We start from the raw sequence: 15,407 nt of genomic DNA, 5'->3' as shown, positions 1-15,407 counted from the left end.
CAGTCACTTATTTTGCTTTGTTGTCATGTGCTGTGCCTCCCTGTCAGTGCCATAAACTTCTTGGTAAAGTCTTGCTTCCTTCTCAATCTCACTTTTATTAAAGGGTGTAATACATCACTTTTAATTCCATAAATTCTTTTTATATTTTCTCTAATAGGTCACCTCATCTTCTGTGTGGAGTCAGTGTATCACAGTCGCTGAGCCATTTGGATGGTGATGCCTGCTCTTGCCTTATAAAGGATGGACAATATTTTAATATGACCAGCCTAGTAGTAGAAAAGTTGTCATCATGCACTAAATTGCTGCTAATCAAGCAACAGGCTTTAGCTTCTGCTTCTCAGTTTGGTCTGAAGCAGCTGGGCTCATTTGTCATGGTTTGCCCTCAAAATTCTTGCAGAACATTTTTCTACCTGCTAAACTCACAATAGTTAAAGAGTCATTCCACCGACTTTATGCAGCCTGTTTTCTCTTTACCATGGGCATAATTCAAAGCTACAGGCCCAAAAGTTGGGTAAACCCTCCTCAACAGAGCCTGCTGTGACTGGTCAGCTCCATGCTGCTTTCATCTCCTTGTGGGCCTGCCCCACCACCAAATCACAGGAGGCACTCTCCCAAATTTACCCAAACAGAATGACAAACTGACCCAACAGCTGTGAAAATTTTCAAGACACCCACTAGGTGTGAATCTAATATTTTTAATGCACCCTCTCAAAGCTGGAGCAGCAGATAGCCATGAATTTTTCTATGCATTACCTTGGAGGACTTCCTGCATTACTCGAGGCGATACTGACACCTTCTGCCTTCATCGTAACTTTATGGCACTGCAAAATTCAAACCAGAGCTTACATCTTGTCCAGCTGCCAACTTTCTATTAGCTGCCTATATTTCTTCTGTTTCTGCCAAAGACCCTTACGATTTCACCTCGCTTACATGCATTGTGATTACACTGAGTTGCTCACACAAAAAGACAAAATTATTTTGAATCCTCCAGGACGTGATTCCTTCAACAGACTTCACCTCTCTTCAGTTTCTGGATTCTTGTACACAGTGTCATTAGTTTCTCAAAGACAGATGGGGATGTGGTGTCACAGAAATTTGTAGCCAGGGCCACTTCAGACCTAGCACTCAGCAATGACACAGGCTAGAAGGACCTGACATATCCTAATACTTCAGCTGAGCTGGATTTGAAACAACAAAATACGAGATGTTTTTGCAAAGATCTTGCCTATTATTCCAGTGCACTCTGGGAAAGAGCTCTTGCAGTGCTGCAGGGAACACTGGCACACAGTGACCTTGATCGATAGAGCTCCTGGTTGATGCCCTTCATTACCACGGCCTGGGGGCATGACTCAGAGGGCTCACTAACAATCTCTTAGAAAGATCTAGGTCACTGAGAGCTCTGCCGGTCATCAACAACTCTTCTGTGTGATTGGCACTGTCAGAACCCCTCTAGTAGCTGCTTAATTTCTAGGGTGCTATGCCTGAAAATACCTGCAGGTTGCAGCGAGGTCATTTAGAAGGCATGCCAGGACAGAGAGAATCCCTTCAGTGTCCATGCAGAGAGCTCTTCCTGCAAAGCCACGGGGAATGATTCAGCCCAGATGGGAAGCACTTTTGTAGGGCAACCAACTGCTCCTGGAAGCTGTGTAGAAAGCTGCCTAGGATGAGCCAGTGCCAGGCAGGGGCAGGGTTCTCTCTTGGGATAATGCAGAGGGTGCTGCCATCCACACTAAATCCTTCTCTGAGGAGGCAGCTGACACTGGGATGGAGATGGTGCCCTCTCCTCTCTCCTGCTCCCTTTGTGTTTCACTAGCTGCTCTAGCACAGGGAGCACAAGTCCTTTGAAGCCTCAGCTCCCACCTCCACAGAGAGTGCCCTGACATGCAGGCACTGCTCTCCATAGCTCTGTTGGAGCTGAGCCATGTTAAGTGAGGAGCATACAGGGGCTGATATGCTAGAAGAAGAAGGAAGGTGCCTGTATTCATGGGATAGGTGATAGAACATGTTCTCAGAGAAAAACTGGTTTATTTTACTTAATTAGAATTTTTTAAGATGATGACTGGCTTGAAGTGAACTTTAAGAAAAGTGGAAAAAAATGACAAAATCCAAATAGAAATTATAAATCTGATTTCGATTATAAACCTGATTTCACCCCCCCCCCCCCACTTTGTCCCTTATTCATAAAAGCAAACTGAATTTCACACTGAAGGTTCTCTGCTGGACAGCAGGGGGACCCTCACCCCCTATCACAACCAGACAATCAGAGATGTCTGTTTTACAAGGACAGACAAGAGGTTACAGGGAAGGATTGCTTGTTTTGCACATGCTGAAGCAGTCTGGTTCTGCATATCAAAATGCATTCTTAAAACAATAGCAAAGAGATCAGTTACTCCAATGCATAAAACCTTGGCACTACAAACATGAAACACAGCCCAGGGCAGAAAAACATTGGAATCCTTTTCTTCTTTTTTCTCATCAGTATTTTAATTATGCACATGCATAATTCTGTTGTAGTAACTCAAAGAAGACGGTGAGATTTTCTGTCAGCACCCATCCATGTTGCAGGTTCTAGTAGCAAAAAGATGCCCACAGTCAGTAAAAATGTTCCTCGGCAACTTCAGTACGAAATTTTGTTTGGAGAGGAGTTTCAGGGTGACACAGTTGCCAAAAATGTACTGTTCTGAGCACTGTCCCCCTTCTCTCACACATACACAGAGCTGCAGCCTTGAGGCATGCCAGATCCTAGGGGTGTGTTTGGAACAAGCTGTGCTCTGGTTATCCCACCTGGCTGAGTGGAATTCCATGAATACATTCAGAGGCAGAATAGTTTACAGGGCATTCAGCTCAGGGTGGACAGTACAGAACTGGGGAGGTACAAAGGCAGCAACACAATTTAAAGGATACAGACAATTGTGAAAAGCACCAACAGCGTGGAGACAAAACCCAGACCTTAATTTAAACTCTTCTTGAATATGTATCAATTATGTTATTTAAACTGGTCATTTTCAAGAGGATGCAAACTAGGCCAAGAGCAACAAAAGCACCTCCAGAACTGAAGTGCTACAGAAACAATTCTTCCATCTGCTTCACAAACATCACTAGAAAAAAAATCAAAATGCTTTCATCAAACAGGAGATGCCAGCTCTGAATGGAGGAACATATGGGTTTTTGGCACTTTTCTATCTTATGACAGAAAGTGGCCTAGATCATTAAGTTCAGAGATATACTTGCAGCCCATGGCAGAAATGCCTTTTGAATAATTTAGTCCCAAGGACTGGGAACACAAATCAGCAAGAATTAACACCTACCAAATGTTCTGTGTGAGGACAAAAGGTTTATGGGGGTTTTCGTATATCAGATGGGCTATATTGATGGCCAGTGCCTTAGGAAATTCATCTAAGCCTGTGGACACAAAAACTACTGATCATAGAAACAAGCAAACACTAGCTGGTCATCATCAGTGGTGATAACACCAGCTGGTCATACCAGTGCTGCCATGATCCATCTGTCATAGTCGAGCACCAGCTGAATGATGCCAGATGAAAAAAAATCTGAGTAAGCAAAAGCTTGATCCCAAACACCTTAGCAAATTCTTAAGACAAAGTATGAGCTCTGACAGGCAGAGCATGGGTCTTATTAATTCCAAGTATCACATGGAATACATATCCTCTCTAAGATGAAGAGAAACACTTCTAGACTTCATTCATCCTAATATATTGTCTTTAATGATGGAGTAGCAGAATTCCAAATATTTGGTATAATCTAAAGGTGATATGGTGGCTTTGTCTGCAAGTTCTCTTCTGCCCCTGAGAACAACTTTGCTCCAATTTGTTCACAAAATGTTCTCCACAACTTTAAGCTTTTCTATTGTACACTGGGGTGCCTAGATTCATCAGCTGGGTGTTAGATGAAAACTAGCATGTGGTGTAACCATTTGAAACAAGCTGCATATATTTTTGTGTGCAGTGATTATTTTGATGCATCCAACCACAGAACCATTTCCAATAGCAAGCAGAGTATAAAACACACATGAGCACACTATTACCCTAAACACAAGTTTCTAACGCTGATTCCCTCAATCCAGCTCTTTCCTGCTTGTGCTGCAGACTGAGTGTATCTTGGTGCTGCTGTATACTCTCAGAACATAAGAGTCAACAATGGCACATACAAATTTTCACAAGCAACAGAAGGAGAAAATTCTGCTTCACTGCTCTGACATTGGAAACACCTCTGCAAAAACTCCAAAATATTTGCTGAATTCCTTGAAATGCTTTGCAGTACTGGAGTCAGAAGAAAAATTACTGCACCAGGCAATCTCTGAATCATTGCTTTCTGTAACAGCACTAGAAAAAAAGGCTTGTCAAGCTGGAGTTCCCCCCCGCCAAGCTGAATGACAAAGCAGTATTGTTAGGCACAGAAAATTTGATGAGTTAAACCCTCATATGAGTCCAACATTGGAATAGCCATGGCTTAAAATACGTCCCCTGTGAAGAACTTTCAGTGACTGCACAGGTCATTTCTGGAGTGTAAGTGATGGATCAGTGGTAAAAAACAAAAAAAAAAAAAAAAAAAAACAAAAAACAAAAAACAAAAAACAAAAAAGAAAAAAATTGAGGTCTTACATGCCCTATTTCATATATTCTGTCTTCAAGTGAAAAGGGAACAAAAAGGGAGCATTCTTCTTTCAACATTCTTTCTTGTGTGTTTTAGGTTTAAATTTTAAAGTGCTGTATGCCCCTTCCACAGCTTTGGGCAGGTACATGGGATGCCTTTCCAGCCTTTTCCTAGAGCCAGTGGTTCTCCTCTGACTGTTTCTTTGGGATTGCTTAGCTGCTTGGGCAGTGTCTTGGGAGTATCTCCGGGGAGCGCGAAGGATCCAGTTTGAATGCAAACTGTGTTCACTCGTACTAGTAGCAACTGGAAAACAGAAGACAATCTGGGATTAACAGCTTGTCAGTGACATTTTAATCTGCACAGTGAGGGAACACTTGCTGGGTCCTTCCTGGGGGCAAGATCAGGAGACAAACCTGGTTTCACTGCAGGATACCACTTGGGATGGGATTCATTTTATCTAGAATTTCAACACCTGCAGCATAAACATGTATGTGAGAGCTAGTCCCTTCAAATATACTCTTTGGGCACTGCTAAAATGACCTGCTTCAGTTAATCACTTCAGCCTGAAGCAAAGGTGAGAAACATCTATATCCCTCTGCTGGTTATACAGGATGACCTTAAATTGGCACATCTTCATTTCTTTGGGCAATCTCATTTTTTTCTAATGGAAACCTCCAGTTATTTAGCCTAATCATCAAATGACTTCTTTTTTGATAGCTGTAAAGGAGTCACCCAGTCATTTCTCAAAAAAAAAAAAAGGTGAAGAAAAAAATACATTTATACTTTCTATAATTCTCCAAAGACAGCTTGAGATACAGATGCAAGGGTGGAGTTCAGCCCTGAGCAGAAGGCAAGCACTATTCCAACCCTGCACGTGTTACATTTGCCATGTAATGACTGCACATAAAATAGTTGCACCCATTCAACAGGGAACAAGTGATGTATTACTGTAATTTCACATATTGCATATAATGGTCCTAGATTTGGGAAGCAAAACTAGAGGACAACTGATAAATTAAATAAATTCATTAAACAAATGTGATGTCACAATGCCTTTCCTTCCTCTACCCTCTGCACCCCAAAACCCATATGTTTGGCTGGTTTATACTGCACCATCAAAATCGACATCCACATTTGGCAGATCCATGTCAGGAACTCTCCGCCATCTCTCTGAGTCCAGGTCTGCAATCACTGAGTCGAAGAAGGCTATTGCTTCTCTTACATCTGAACTGGACTGTGTGCCTTTTCTTTCCATAGATGCCTGTTGATCAGACAAAGGAGAAAATAGCTAGCCAAGGGTTGGGCACAATGATTTCTTAATGAGCATACTCCAAATGAAAGATGTGTTTGATGCCACACTTCAGGCTGTCAGGAAATAAACACAGGTCCAAACTACTCCACAGTGTAGAAATCAAAGAAAGCAGGGCAGCAGATATCTTACCAATATACATCCTGTTGCATGTTCAACAACAAGTACCTTCCACTTGGGCACTACTGGCCAGGTGTTTTGAAATCCCTCAGAATCCATGTACCAGGCCATTTAATTGGGTGGCTAAGTGACAGCTGGGCTTTATGACCAAATTTATTCTGCCTAGCACTAGGTTCCTAAGGAGACACACATTAGAAATGTAGTCATGCAGGGCTCCTTCTGTAATTAATGCTGGGCTCCAGTAGCTTCAGAAGATGAGTCAGGCCTTAAGTAGGCTGAACCCTCCTCTGCAGGTAGCTCTTTCTCTCAGCTGAAAAGGGATTGAGGGGTAACTTTGTTACTAATATAAGCATCTTATTAAAATGCCTAGGTTAGGTGAAATTAATCCAGATCTAAATTGCTGAAGTCTTTTTGAAATTAAAAAGGATGGTGTGTGCTAAATTATGAGTCATTCAGCACTGTGATAATTCCCACAGGAAAGGCACACAGTTTAAAATTAGGAGCCTGTCTTGATGAAAAAGGAAATGCCTATCTATAAAAGCTGAAACAGTCATAAAACCTGGGTTAGGGATTCTGAAGGTACAAATGGGATGAATAATTCCTGCCAGGCTCTACCTAATGAAGGGGCATATATTTTTCTTGCTGGTCCAAGTCAGGTATAATGTCAGGCTGCAATACCAGCTCAGAAAATTGCTACCCTGGGTTTCAATGAGAGAAAAGGATGCGTGCCATGTCACACATCTGAAGGACCAGCCTGTTCCCTGTGGTGTGGAGGCAGAGAGATGAACTAGCTGATTCCCCTCCTGACATTATGGGTTGATTGACATCCTGAGAAGTGTTAAAAGATAGCTGCTACCACACATCTACTGGAAATAGGGACTGCTATTATGACTAAGCCCTTATTGGTTAAAAGGCATTTTAAAGACAAGCCAATGTGCTCCCCACATCTGACCCACCTCTCTTCTTTTTTTCCACTAGACACAAGTGGCACATTTTGAATTCATAGTGAGATCCCAGGGATCTTTGGATCAAAACTCCCATGGGGACAGGTTTTTCTGGACAAATCACCTTCCTATAAATCATGCAACAGGTTAGAGAAAGAAGTGAATTCCCACTGATAGGTAATTTAATAAGAGCAGGTAGCCTGGGACAAAACGATTCAAGCCTGGTGATAACACAAACTTTGCAATCTGTGGACATAAAATGTGTAGTTAGGAAGAATAGTCTGAATTGTGTAAAAGGCTTCTTGACCTCTCCCTAATTTTTACAAAACCAGAGGTGTGCAGGTGTGACTCTGCCATTTGTGTTGGCAAGAATACTCTGCTGATGTTCCTGTCTGTTTCCAAGGAGATGGGTGATGAAGTGAGCATGCCAGTCACTACCAGGACTGTTCATTCATAAGGCCAAAGTCAGATGACAGCATTCTTAGCTGCAGACTGTGGGAGATCCAATTGTTTGCCAAAAAACAAGTTAAGCTTTGGTGCTTTTCTTAAGCAGTATTTTCAGCAGCGCATCTCAGAAGTTCACAAATCATTCTGACACTCTGCTCTGTGACAGAACATCTAAATATGGCAGCAACACTATTTAACATCAACCTGGCCTAATCAGTAATTTCAGCCCTACATCCCTTCTTCCCACCATCCCCATTATTATCCAGCTTAAAGACTGCACGGGATAACATGTGAGTCTCCTGTTGAAGTCTTGTTTGCAGCCATGTTACCTAAACTAAAGATCGTCCCACTTGCTGCAGTCCTTTGTTTTGTCCTCACTGAATTAAGTCTAGAGTCAAGGTAACCACTGAACTGTCCAGTGACATGCTAACCTATAAAGCTTTTATTTCTAGGATACATGAAAATAATCTGCACCAAAGATGATATTCCATTTTTATTTTTGTATTTTCATTACAGTAAAGGGTTAAGAATTTCACTGTCTAGACATGACCCACCAACTTATTAATGAACAGAGAAAGGAAACCTTAAGAATTCCTCATGCCCCACATCCTACCAGTAGAGGTTGCACTGATGCTAAAGGTAGCACTGACAAACTAACTGACAGCTAAGAAAAAAAATCCTCTTTGTTTCAGTGAATTTATAGTTATTTTGTGCAAGTAATTTTGTCAATAATAAGACTTCCAGGAAATCCAGAGATTACTGCATTTTTCAGTCAAGCTGGACTTCACTAACCGTAGTGAAGGACTTCGAGGTACTTAAGTAGGATGTCAGAGCTTGCTCTTTCATTTTCAACATTTTCCATACTCTCACAACTTTTTCCTACTTTCTCTCTCCCAACATTTCCTCCCTCAAACAGAGACATATACATTTCTTTCCATGACCAGTCATTCATTCCTAATTTTCCACTGCTTAGAAAGAATCTCAATGTATTTAGCAACACTTAAATTGATGCAAAAGAAAAATGTCAACTGACTGAAAGCAGTAAAGCAGAAAATCAATACATAGCTTCGATGATTTTGTTGCTTAAGACTAAGCACATGGCAAAAGTTCTTTGAAATTACCTTAGAAGGTTCTTTGGAAGGAAGTGGAAGAAATGACTTTTTTCCAGTTTTGGATGACCTTGTGGATGCTGGAGAATCTGAAGCCATATGCATGGATTTCAAGTTATTGATGTTTTCAAGATATTTTTTCCTCAAGGCTAGCAGATCCTGCAGGTACTTCAAGCAGTCCTGAGTCTTAGAGTACATCCAGTCTCTGTCTTCCTCTTTTGGCTGAAAGCAAGAGTCGATGCTGGTTGTACTTCTGCACTTTTTTAGCGGTTCACTAACTTTTTCCTGCTCACCTCCAAGGACATACATGGAAGTGCTGCGGATCAGTCTCACTGCAGAGCCAGCTCCATCACTGTAAGGAATGTCATCTGTCACGTTTCTTCGCTGGGAGTTGGGGTGAAATATAGAATGGATCTTTTTGAACATAATGTGTCACTTCCTCCCCTTTATACTTTTTCAGCTGCTTAATTTCACACTGGATCTGGCAATCAGCAGCAGTTACCTTTGCCCTCAGCAGACAAAAAAAAATTGCCACTTACTGTCATGAGAAGGGAAAAAAATCCCTATGGCTGCACCAATTGTTTTCAGTCTAACATTGGGAGAAGCATGATGGTAACACAGAAGTGTCCTTTCTATTCCATTTGTTTCTGTGAAAGACCTTTGTCCTTTCCTCGGTTTAAAATATAGCTGAGGAGGTCAAACAGCATGCTTTGACCTTTCGTTTGGTGTCTGGTCCCCATAAAAAGCATCAGCACGGAGGCAGGACTTCCCTCTCCCGCGATTCCTGCGCTCCTTTGGGTTCCCTGGGCGCCGGCTGCGGGCAGCCGGGGGCGCTGGCCGTGGTGCTGATCCGCTCCCGACCGCCGCGGGCGATGCTCGGGAAGAGCCGGCTGGAGTCGGCCTCCACAGGGACAAAGTCCGGATGGAGAGGAGTAGTTTCTGTCGAGTGGAGTTCAGCTGCTGAAAGAAGTGGCTCTGGGCTTCACCCGGCAGTAACCAGGAGATGGCTTCAGCTACCTGATAGCTCGGCGCTGCCAGGAGCCCAGCGGATTCAGATGTCAGGCTCTGTTACACTCAATACAAAGATGTCCTGTGTAAGGGATGCTGTAAAATAAAACACTCTTCCAAAGTACTCTTCTGGCAAAATGTTTCAGACAGAAACACAAGAATTTGTATCTTTCCACAGTAGTTGTCCTCCTAGGTTGGTGCAAGAACATTTAATACAGCGAGTTTGAGGGTTGATTTTTGGCTGAAGGTACTGAAAAACTTTGACTTTTATTGGCATACTGGAGGCATGGCTAGTATTTGTGACTGTGTGTCCACGTGATGTATGCTTTGGAGATAAGCTGATAGTGAACAATCAAAAATAAGCAGATAGAGGCAATCAACAACAATTTAAAAGCAAGCAGACATGCTCCAAAGGGTTTTCAAAAGAGTTTGTTCAAAAGAGTTTTCATAGCTGATCCCACCCAAGCATTGACTGCTTGAGAAAAAATAATTATTTTCAAACCAAATAGATATCACCCTGCAAACACCATCGAGCAAATTTCTTCTAATGCCTCTGGAAGTGCTAATTGGAGGCTGAGGCATCCCAAGATGTGTAGGATTTCAACAGGAAAGATAGCTTGGCACATAAATTTGTGCCTATTGCTTTGGGAACTCTGAAAACTGGACACTAAACGTCAACAACAACCATCTCAAAATGTTCCTTTTATTTATAGCTAAAGCTAGTATGTACTTACAACAACTAAGAATTGAAGCAAACCAGTTTTGCCACTTTTTCTGCCTTCTAATAGTAGCAATTCCCATTGCAGCTGAAAGCAGCCTAGAGATTGATCTGAAATACAGTCAGCTGTTTGGTATCTAGTACTTGTATGGAAGTATTCCATTATTGATTCTCTCTAAAGGTCTACTCAATCCTCCAGCTAGATAACAGATTAAGTTGACTTTTTGCTAGCATAGATCATTAGAACAGTGAAAAAAATATGAGCTTTCTCACCAGATTTGCCTGCCTGAGACAGATAAAATTTCGGGTCATCTATACTAACACATAATAATAATTCCATCTACATATTGATTTCCTTTTCAGAGCAAAAGGCTGTAAGGGGGTTTTGATACACTGTCCTGAGTGGGGGAGATAAACATCTGTCACAGCCATTTCAGGGAACTTATTTACCAAGTTAAGAAAATGAGATTTTTTTCCAGAATAACCCTGATTAAAATGTACACAGATTTGCTACATGGGATAATGGTCTTTGTTTATTGACATGATACATTAACAGTGAGCCTCAGAGCACTCTAAGGCCTCTTAGTTGTCTTAGTCAGAAAACCCATAAATCAACAAAATCAGTGGGAAATCAAGAAAATATTGATAGAGGCTTGAATCAATAAGGTCATTGGCAACTCCACTGAGAAACTGCTTACAGTATCAGACATTGCCTTTCAATTGCAGATTGATTTATAAAGTCACCTGGACTTATAAAGAGCAACAGGGCAAAGAAAAAACCAGAACCAACCAATGAACCAGAAAACTCCCCAAGGTTCTGTTGATGAAACCACAGGAAAAGGTACACCTGCGAAGAGTAAATCTGATTATATGCGCTGCATTTGAAAAACGTTTCATATGGGCCATAGCTTTTCCTACCCTGCTTCAACTGAAACTTATGCTGACATCTCACTAATTAAAAAAAAAAAAAAAAAAGCTTTCAGGCTCTAAAGAGAGTTCTCAATATCAAACATGCTCATTCCCAATTTTTTTAAAAGCTTACTGGGTCACATTCATTCTGTGCCAACACGTGTCATTCCCATTGTTCATGGTGTTGTTAAAATAAGGAAGTATTAATAAATGCATGAAGCAATACAATAACTGCATTATATAATAGAATTTAATTTTCAGTCATAAAAGGTCATTTACAATTATTTCAGACATGAATGTTTTATTCTATGCTTTGGTAATGGGCAGTGAGACAATCTTTCTCTCCTATGGTATATTAATTTGTTTTCTTCAGAGAATGTACTGTAATTTAAATAGCTCCATGGATTTAAAAATTTAAAGGATGACATAAAGGATATACTCTACTTTGTTTTCTAAGAAGAGAAATGTCATTAGAAATTATTTTGAGGCATTTTCCTTTAAGGCATTTGATTTAAATATTTCCAGAGTAGTGTTTCATTTATTTATACTCAAACTGTTTCCCATGCATCTGTAAGTGTCCCTTTTTAGGTAAATAACAGGGCAATTATAATTCAGCCACAACCACAGATCACAGGTGCCTTCCCCACAGTTACTGCTGTGGACTGAATATGCTACTGTTATCTAAGACAACTGGTAACTAAAAGTGAGGGTCTTATTCAAGAATTATTTCCTTCTGCACAGACACTCATCAAATGCCACATACAGCTGAAGAAGAAAATTTAATTCTCTTAATTCAAAGTTCCAAATTCATGGACAGCTATTAAATCATAAATAAAGACCTCTCAAAGAAAGAGTTTGTGAGAAGCAGATCAAATAGACCAGACTCATCAAATAGACCACACTAAATATTTAATGGCATCTAAGATTACTGGCTTTGACAAGGCAATGCTCACACCTTGCTTGTTCATTTGGCTACTTGAATCTGACTTCATTTACTCAATGTTTTTTGCTTCAAGTCACTTTTTTTCCTATTGATGCTTTCAACAAGTCTGTCTTCTTTGCAGCTACCAGCGATCTAAATTCCTTTTAACAACACCCAATCACTTCCAAAACTGGTTTGTGTTGGTATTTTTTTATAGCCCTGGCATTCTAATAGCTCCTGATCCGCTATGACTGGATAGGAAAGTCAAGTTAGAAAATCCAATACATGTGCTTTGTTTATCTAAATTAACTACACAGTTGGAAAAAAAAAAAAAACATAAAATCAAATGTACAGATAAATACACTTACACATTTTTATCAATAAGTTATTTGTCAAAATGCATTTTTTTTCTCTTGAATAACATGCCAACATGCATAAAATCTCTTTACTTGATGGTTAAATTTCATCATGAATGATACAAAGAAATGTCAAATCATCCTTGAAACAAAGTTCTGATTTCAAACAAGAAAATCTTTGATAAACTGTAGATGTCAACGTATTCTTTTTCTATCACAAAGTTTTATCAATCTATTGTATCATATCAGTTAGGATAATACATTTTATTATATTTAAAAATTTAAATGAGAACACCTTCTTTGCTTTTAAAGAAAAAAACGTTCCACACATAAAATATGTGAGTGGATAGCAAAGTTACTGAGGCTTGTGCTATTTTAGCTAGTTCAGAAATTAGAGCACACTTGTCAGCCTCTGGTGAACTCTTCCATGTCTATGTAGCTGCATAAAAAGTAGATTCTTTGGACAGAGCTAATTGAAAGTCCAAAACAGAGGACAACAAAGTAATTCATAACAGCAAGAATCAACAGTTTGCTCCCTAGTCCCTGACTATTTCATATATTCCACTGAAGTTCTGCAAAGACACACACACACAACCTGTTAAATATTTAAGAGAAAGACAACAAATGCTCAGCTGAGCATGCTGAGACCACAACTGAGTTCTAAAAAAAAATTAGCATCCCTGGCTGCATGTGGTAGTATTTACGACACTTAGCGGTTCAAAGATCACACATACTTTAAAATATGAGCTGGTGGTGCATTTCCAAATCGTAAATCAGGTGCTGATCACCAGTGCTTTTGGAGGCTGGCAGGAAATATCCATTATTAGTGCAATACCACTGGTTCCTACCTTTCACTGGCTAAAAGTGAAGATGGAAGAAGAACTGACCTTGTTACAAAGCAAAGAAGAATCCTCAAGAATGGTTATATCTGCTCTTTCAGCCCACAGAGGTAACAGTCCGTTCTGCCTTCCTTAAAACTGGAGTCAGGAACTGCTTGATATTGCTCCTCTTTTGGGAAGTTCACAAAGTATGGGAAAGTAGATAAATTCTGATACCATGCATTTCAAACATCTATGACTGCTTATTTGAGGCATTAAAGTGGAGAAATCAGTTTCTCGAGATTGAAGATAAAGATTTTCATTTGAGCTGATTCAGAGGAAAATGCAGTGAAATCCCTTTGTTGCCCACCTGTCAATCTTGATTTTTAATGCTACATGCTTGAGCCATGTCAGACAACACTAACCTGTCACAACAGCTGAGTCACAACATTGACTCTCCTAACAGAAGACAAATAGGTTTTTTTGTAAATCTGGAACATCAACTTTCCATCTAACCTAAATTTTAATTGAAGTATTACCATTTGACTTAGAAAGCATGCACTCTCCTTAAATTTTTGCCACATGAAAAATTTCATTCATTGATCAGGTTTTGTTGCAGCATAAAGCACAGCCTGGGACCAACAAAAGCAGTGACTGCATTCCTACCAGGCATGAGAAAATAAAGAAATGCTGATTCATGTGCAGTAACATGTATGGAAAATGATTACACAAATGAGATATCAATCCTTTAAAAAAAATATGATTATGATGATAATAATAATGTTGTTGTTGGGGAAATTTTTGCATATATTCTGTGACAAAGCAATAAGATGAATGCTAGTGAAACACAACCTACTTTAGACCTATGTCTAGAGCTGTTGTTTGGCAGCCTTTCAGAGGGTGAGAGGTTACCACACTTATCCCCTGCTGTATCGAGCCTCCTCCTTCCTTTTGTTTCCCCAAACAACCATGCTATCATTAAAAACTCCATCTCTTTGACAAGCTTGACAAGGGAACTTTGTCTTGTCTTCTGTCACACGGGGTCAAGGGAACAACCAGTTGGCCTTGCTTGTTTTGTTGGAGGAATTCATGTCCTTTTAGTGGAAACTCTGTTAGGACCTTTCAGAGCTTTGTTAGTCTTTGTTGAATTAGATATTGTCTCGCCTCTTGAGTCCTTTGTTCCCAAGATGGCTGAAGAATTATTGTGATGTCCAGCTTGTTGCCTATCACATCCATCACCCATTGATGGAGTCTTTGGCAGGTGAATGTGATAAATAGCCAAAATTCCCTCATGATAGCTCATTGAGGAATGGAGGTTGTAAGCAACAGTTCTTCAAATTGGTTTATAAAACACAAATATTTAAATGACCTGTCTGTCTTGATCTCTAACTGGATCATCAGTTACTCATTCCAGTTAAATTCTAATACACAATTATCCTTACCACAAAGGATGTTCATGGGAGGAATAATGAAAAGGGGCAGCATGTCTTTGGAAGACACAGGGCTGCCAGACTCCGTCAGTCATTCCTGGGCAAGGCCTTCTCACAATACCTCCAGACTTTTTCATAGGCACTCTTGGATCTTATAATTATCTCCTTCGTGCTCTGCTAACCCAGTGAAAAAGGACAAAGCTAATTTAAGTGGAGAAGCAAAAAAGGAGCAGTTTGGCTGGGATATCTGAGAAAGAGGGGGTCAGTGCAAGTGAGGTATGATTGGCACTCCAGAGAAGATGGAAATGCAGAAGAAACTACCAATTCTTTTTCAACACTTACCAATAGTGGGAGTTTGCATCTTAACTTTTTTTCTGTTCACATCACAATGTACCTGGAAAAAAAATAAACTTGTATATAGCCTAAAACACAGCCTGCCCTGTCCCTGTCCCCACTGCTACAACATACTTAATCAAAGGGGACTATTATCTTTGCTATGAGCTTCTTGAACATCTCCTAGTACATCTCCTTCAGCACCTGCAAAGGCACTTCCAAAGTGAAGCAACTTTGGTTGTGCTAAGGAATACAAGGAGCCAGCCAGGGCCCTTCCAGCAGGGAGCAGCTACACCTGCAGTGACACCCTACAAGAACCAAATCCTACAACACCATCTCTACCACGAGGGCGCCTCACCAGCCACCTGCT

General features: G+C 40.4%; 1 protein-coding gene and 1 long non-coding RNA gene across 2 annotated transcripts in view; one reads left to right on the top strand and one right to left on the bottom strand.

The window, feature by feature from the left end:
* LOC141728210 (uncharacterized) overlaps nucleotides 1-15,407 on the top strand; it is a 584,197-nt gene that overhangs the window by 320,887 nt on the left and 247,903 nt on the right. The gene's annotated exons all lie outside the window — the stretch shown is intronic.
* Nucleotides 4,685-9,027, bottom strand: C2H13orf42 (chromosome 2 C13orf42 homolog). Its single transcript, XM_026790662.2, has 3 exons — nucleotides 8,556-9,027; nucleotides 5,728-5,875; nucleotides 4,685-4,917 (listed from the first exon to the last, which is right to left on the bottom strand). The coding sequence occupies exons 1-3, from the start codon at nucleotides 8,967-8,969 to the stop codon at nucleotides 4,685-4,687; spliced, it is 795 nt and encodes a 264-aa protein (XP_026646463.1). The 5' UTR covers nucleotides 8,970-9,027.

This window comes from Zonotrichia albicollis, chromosome 2, assembly GCF_047830755.1.
Source record: "Zonotrichia albicollis isolate bZonAlb1 chromosome 2, bZonAlb1.hap1, whole genome shotgun sequence".
Lineage (NCBI taxonomy): Eukaryota > Metazoa > Chordata > Aves > Passeriformes > Passerellidae > Zonotrichia > Zonotrichia albicollis.
Note: the sequence above shows the minus strand (reverse complement) of the source record. Positions and strands in the feature narration are given on the sequence as shown.

Excerpts from the sequence above, each read along its gene's own strand:
- C2H13orf42 (XM_026790662.2), bottom strand. The coding sequence starts at position 8,969 with ATGTTCAAAAAGATCCATTCTATATTTCACCCCAACTCCCAGCGAAGA. Across the intron at positions 5,876-8,555 it reads CTTCCAAAGAACCTTCTAAG|GCATCTATGGAAAGAAAAGG; the intron begins GTAATTTCAAAG and ends TCTGATCAACAG. Across the intron at positions 4,918-5,727 it reads TGTGGATGTCGATTTTGATG|TTGCTACTAGTACGAGTGAA; the intron begins GTGCAGTATAAA and ends TCTGTTTTCCAG.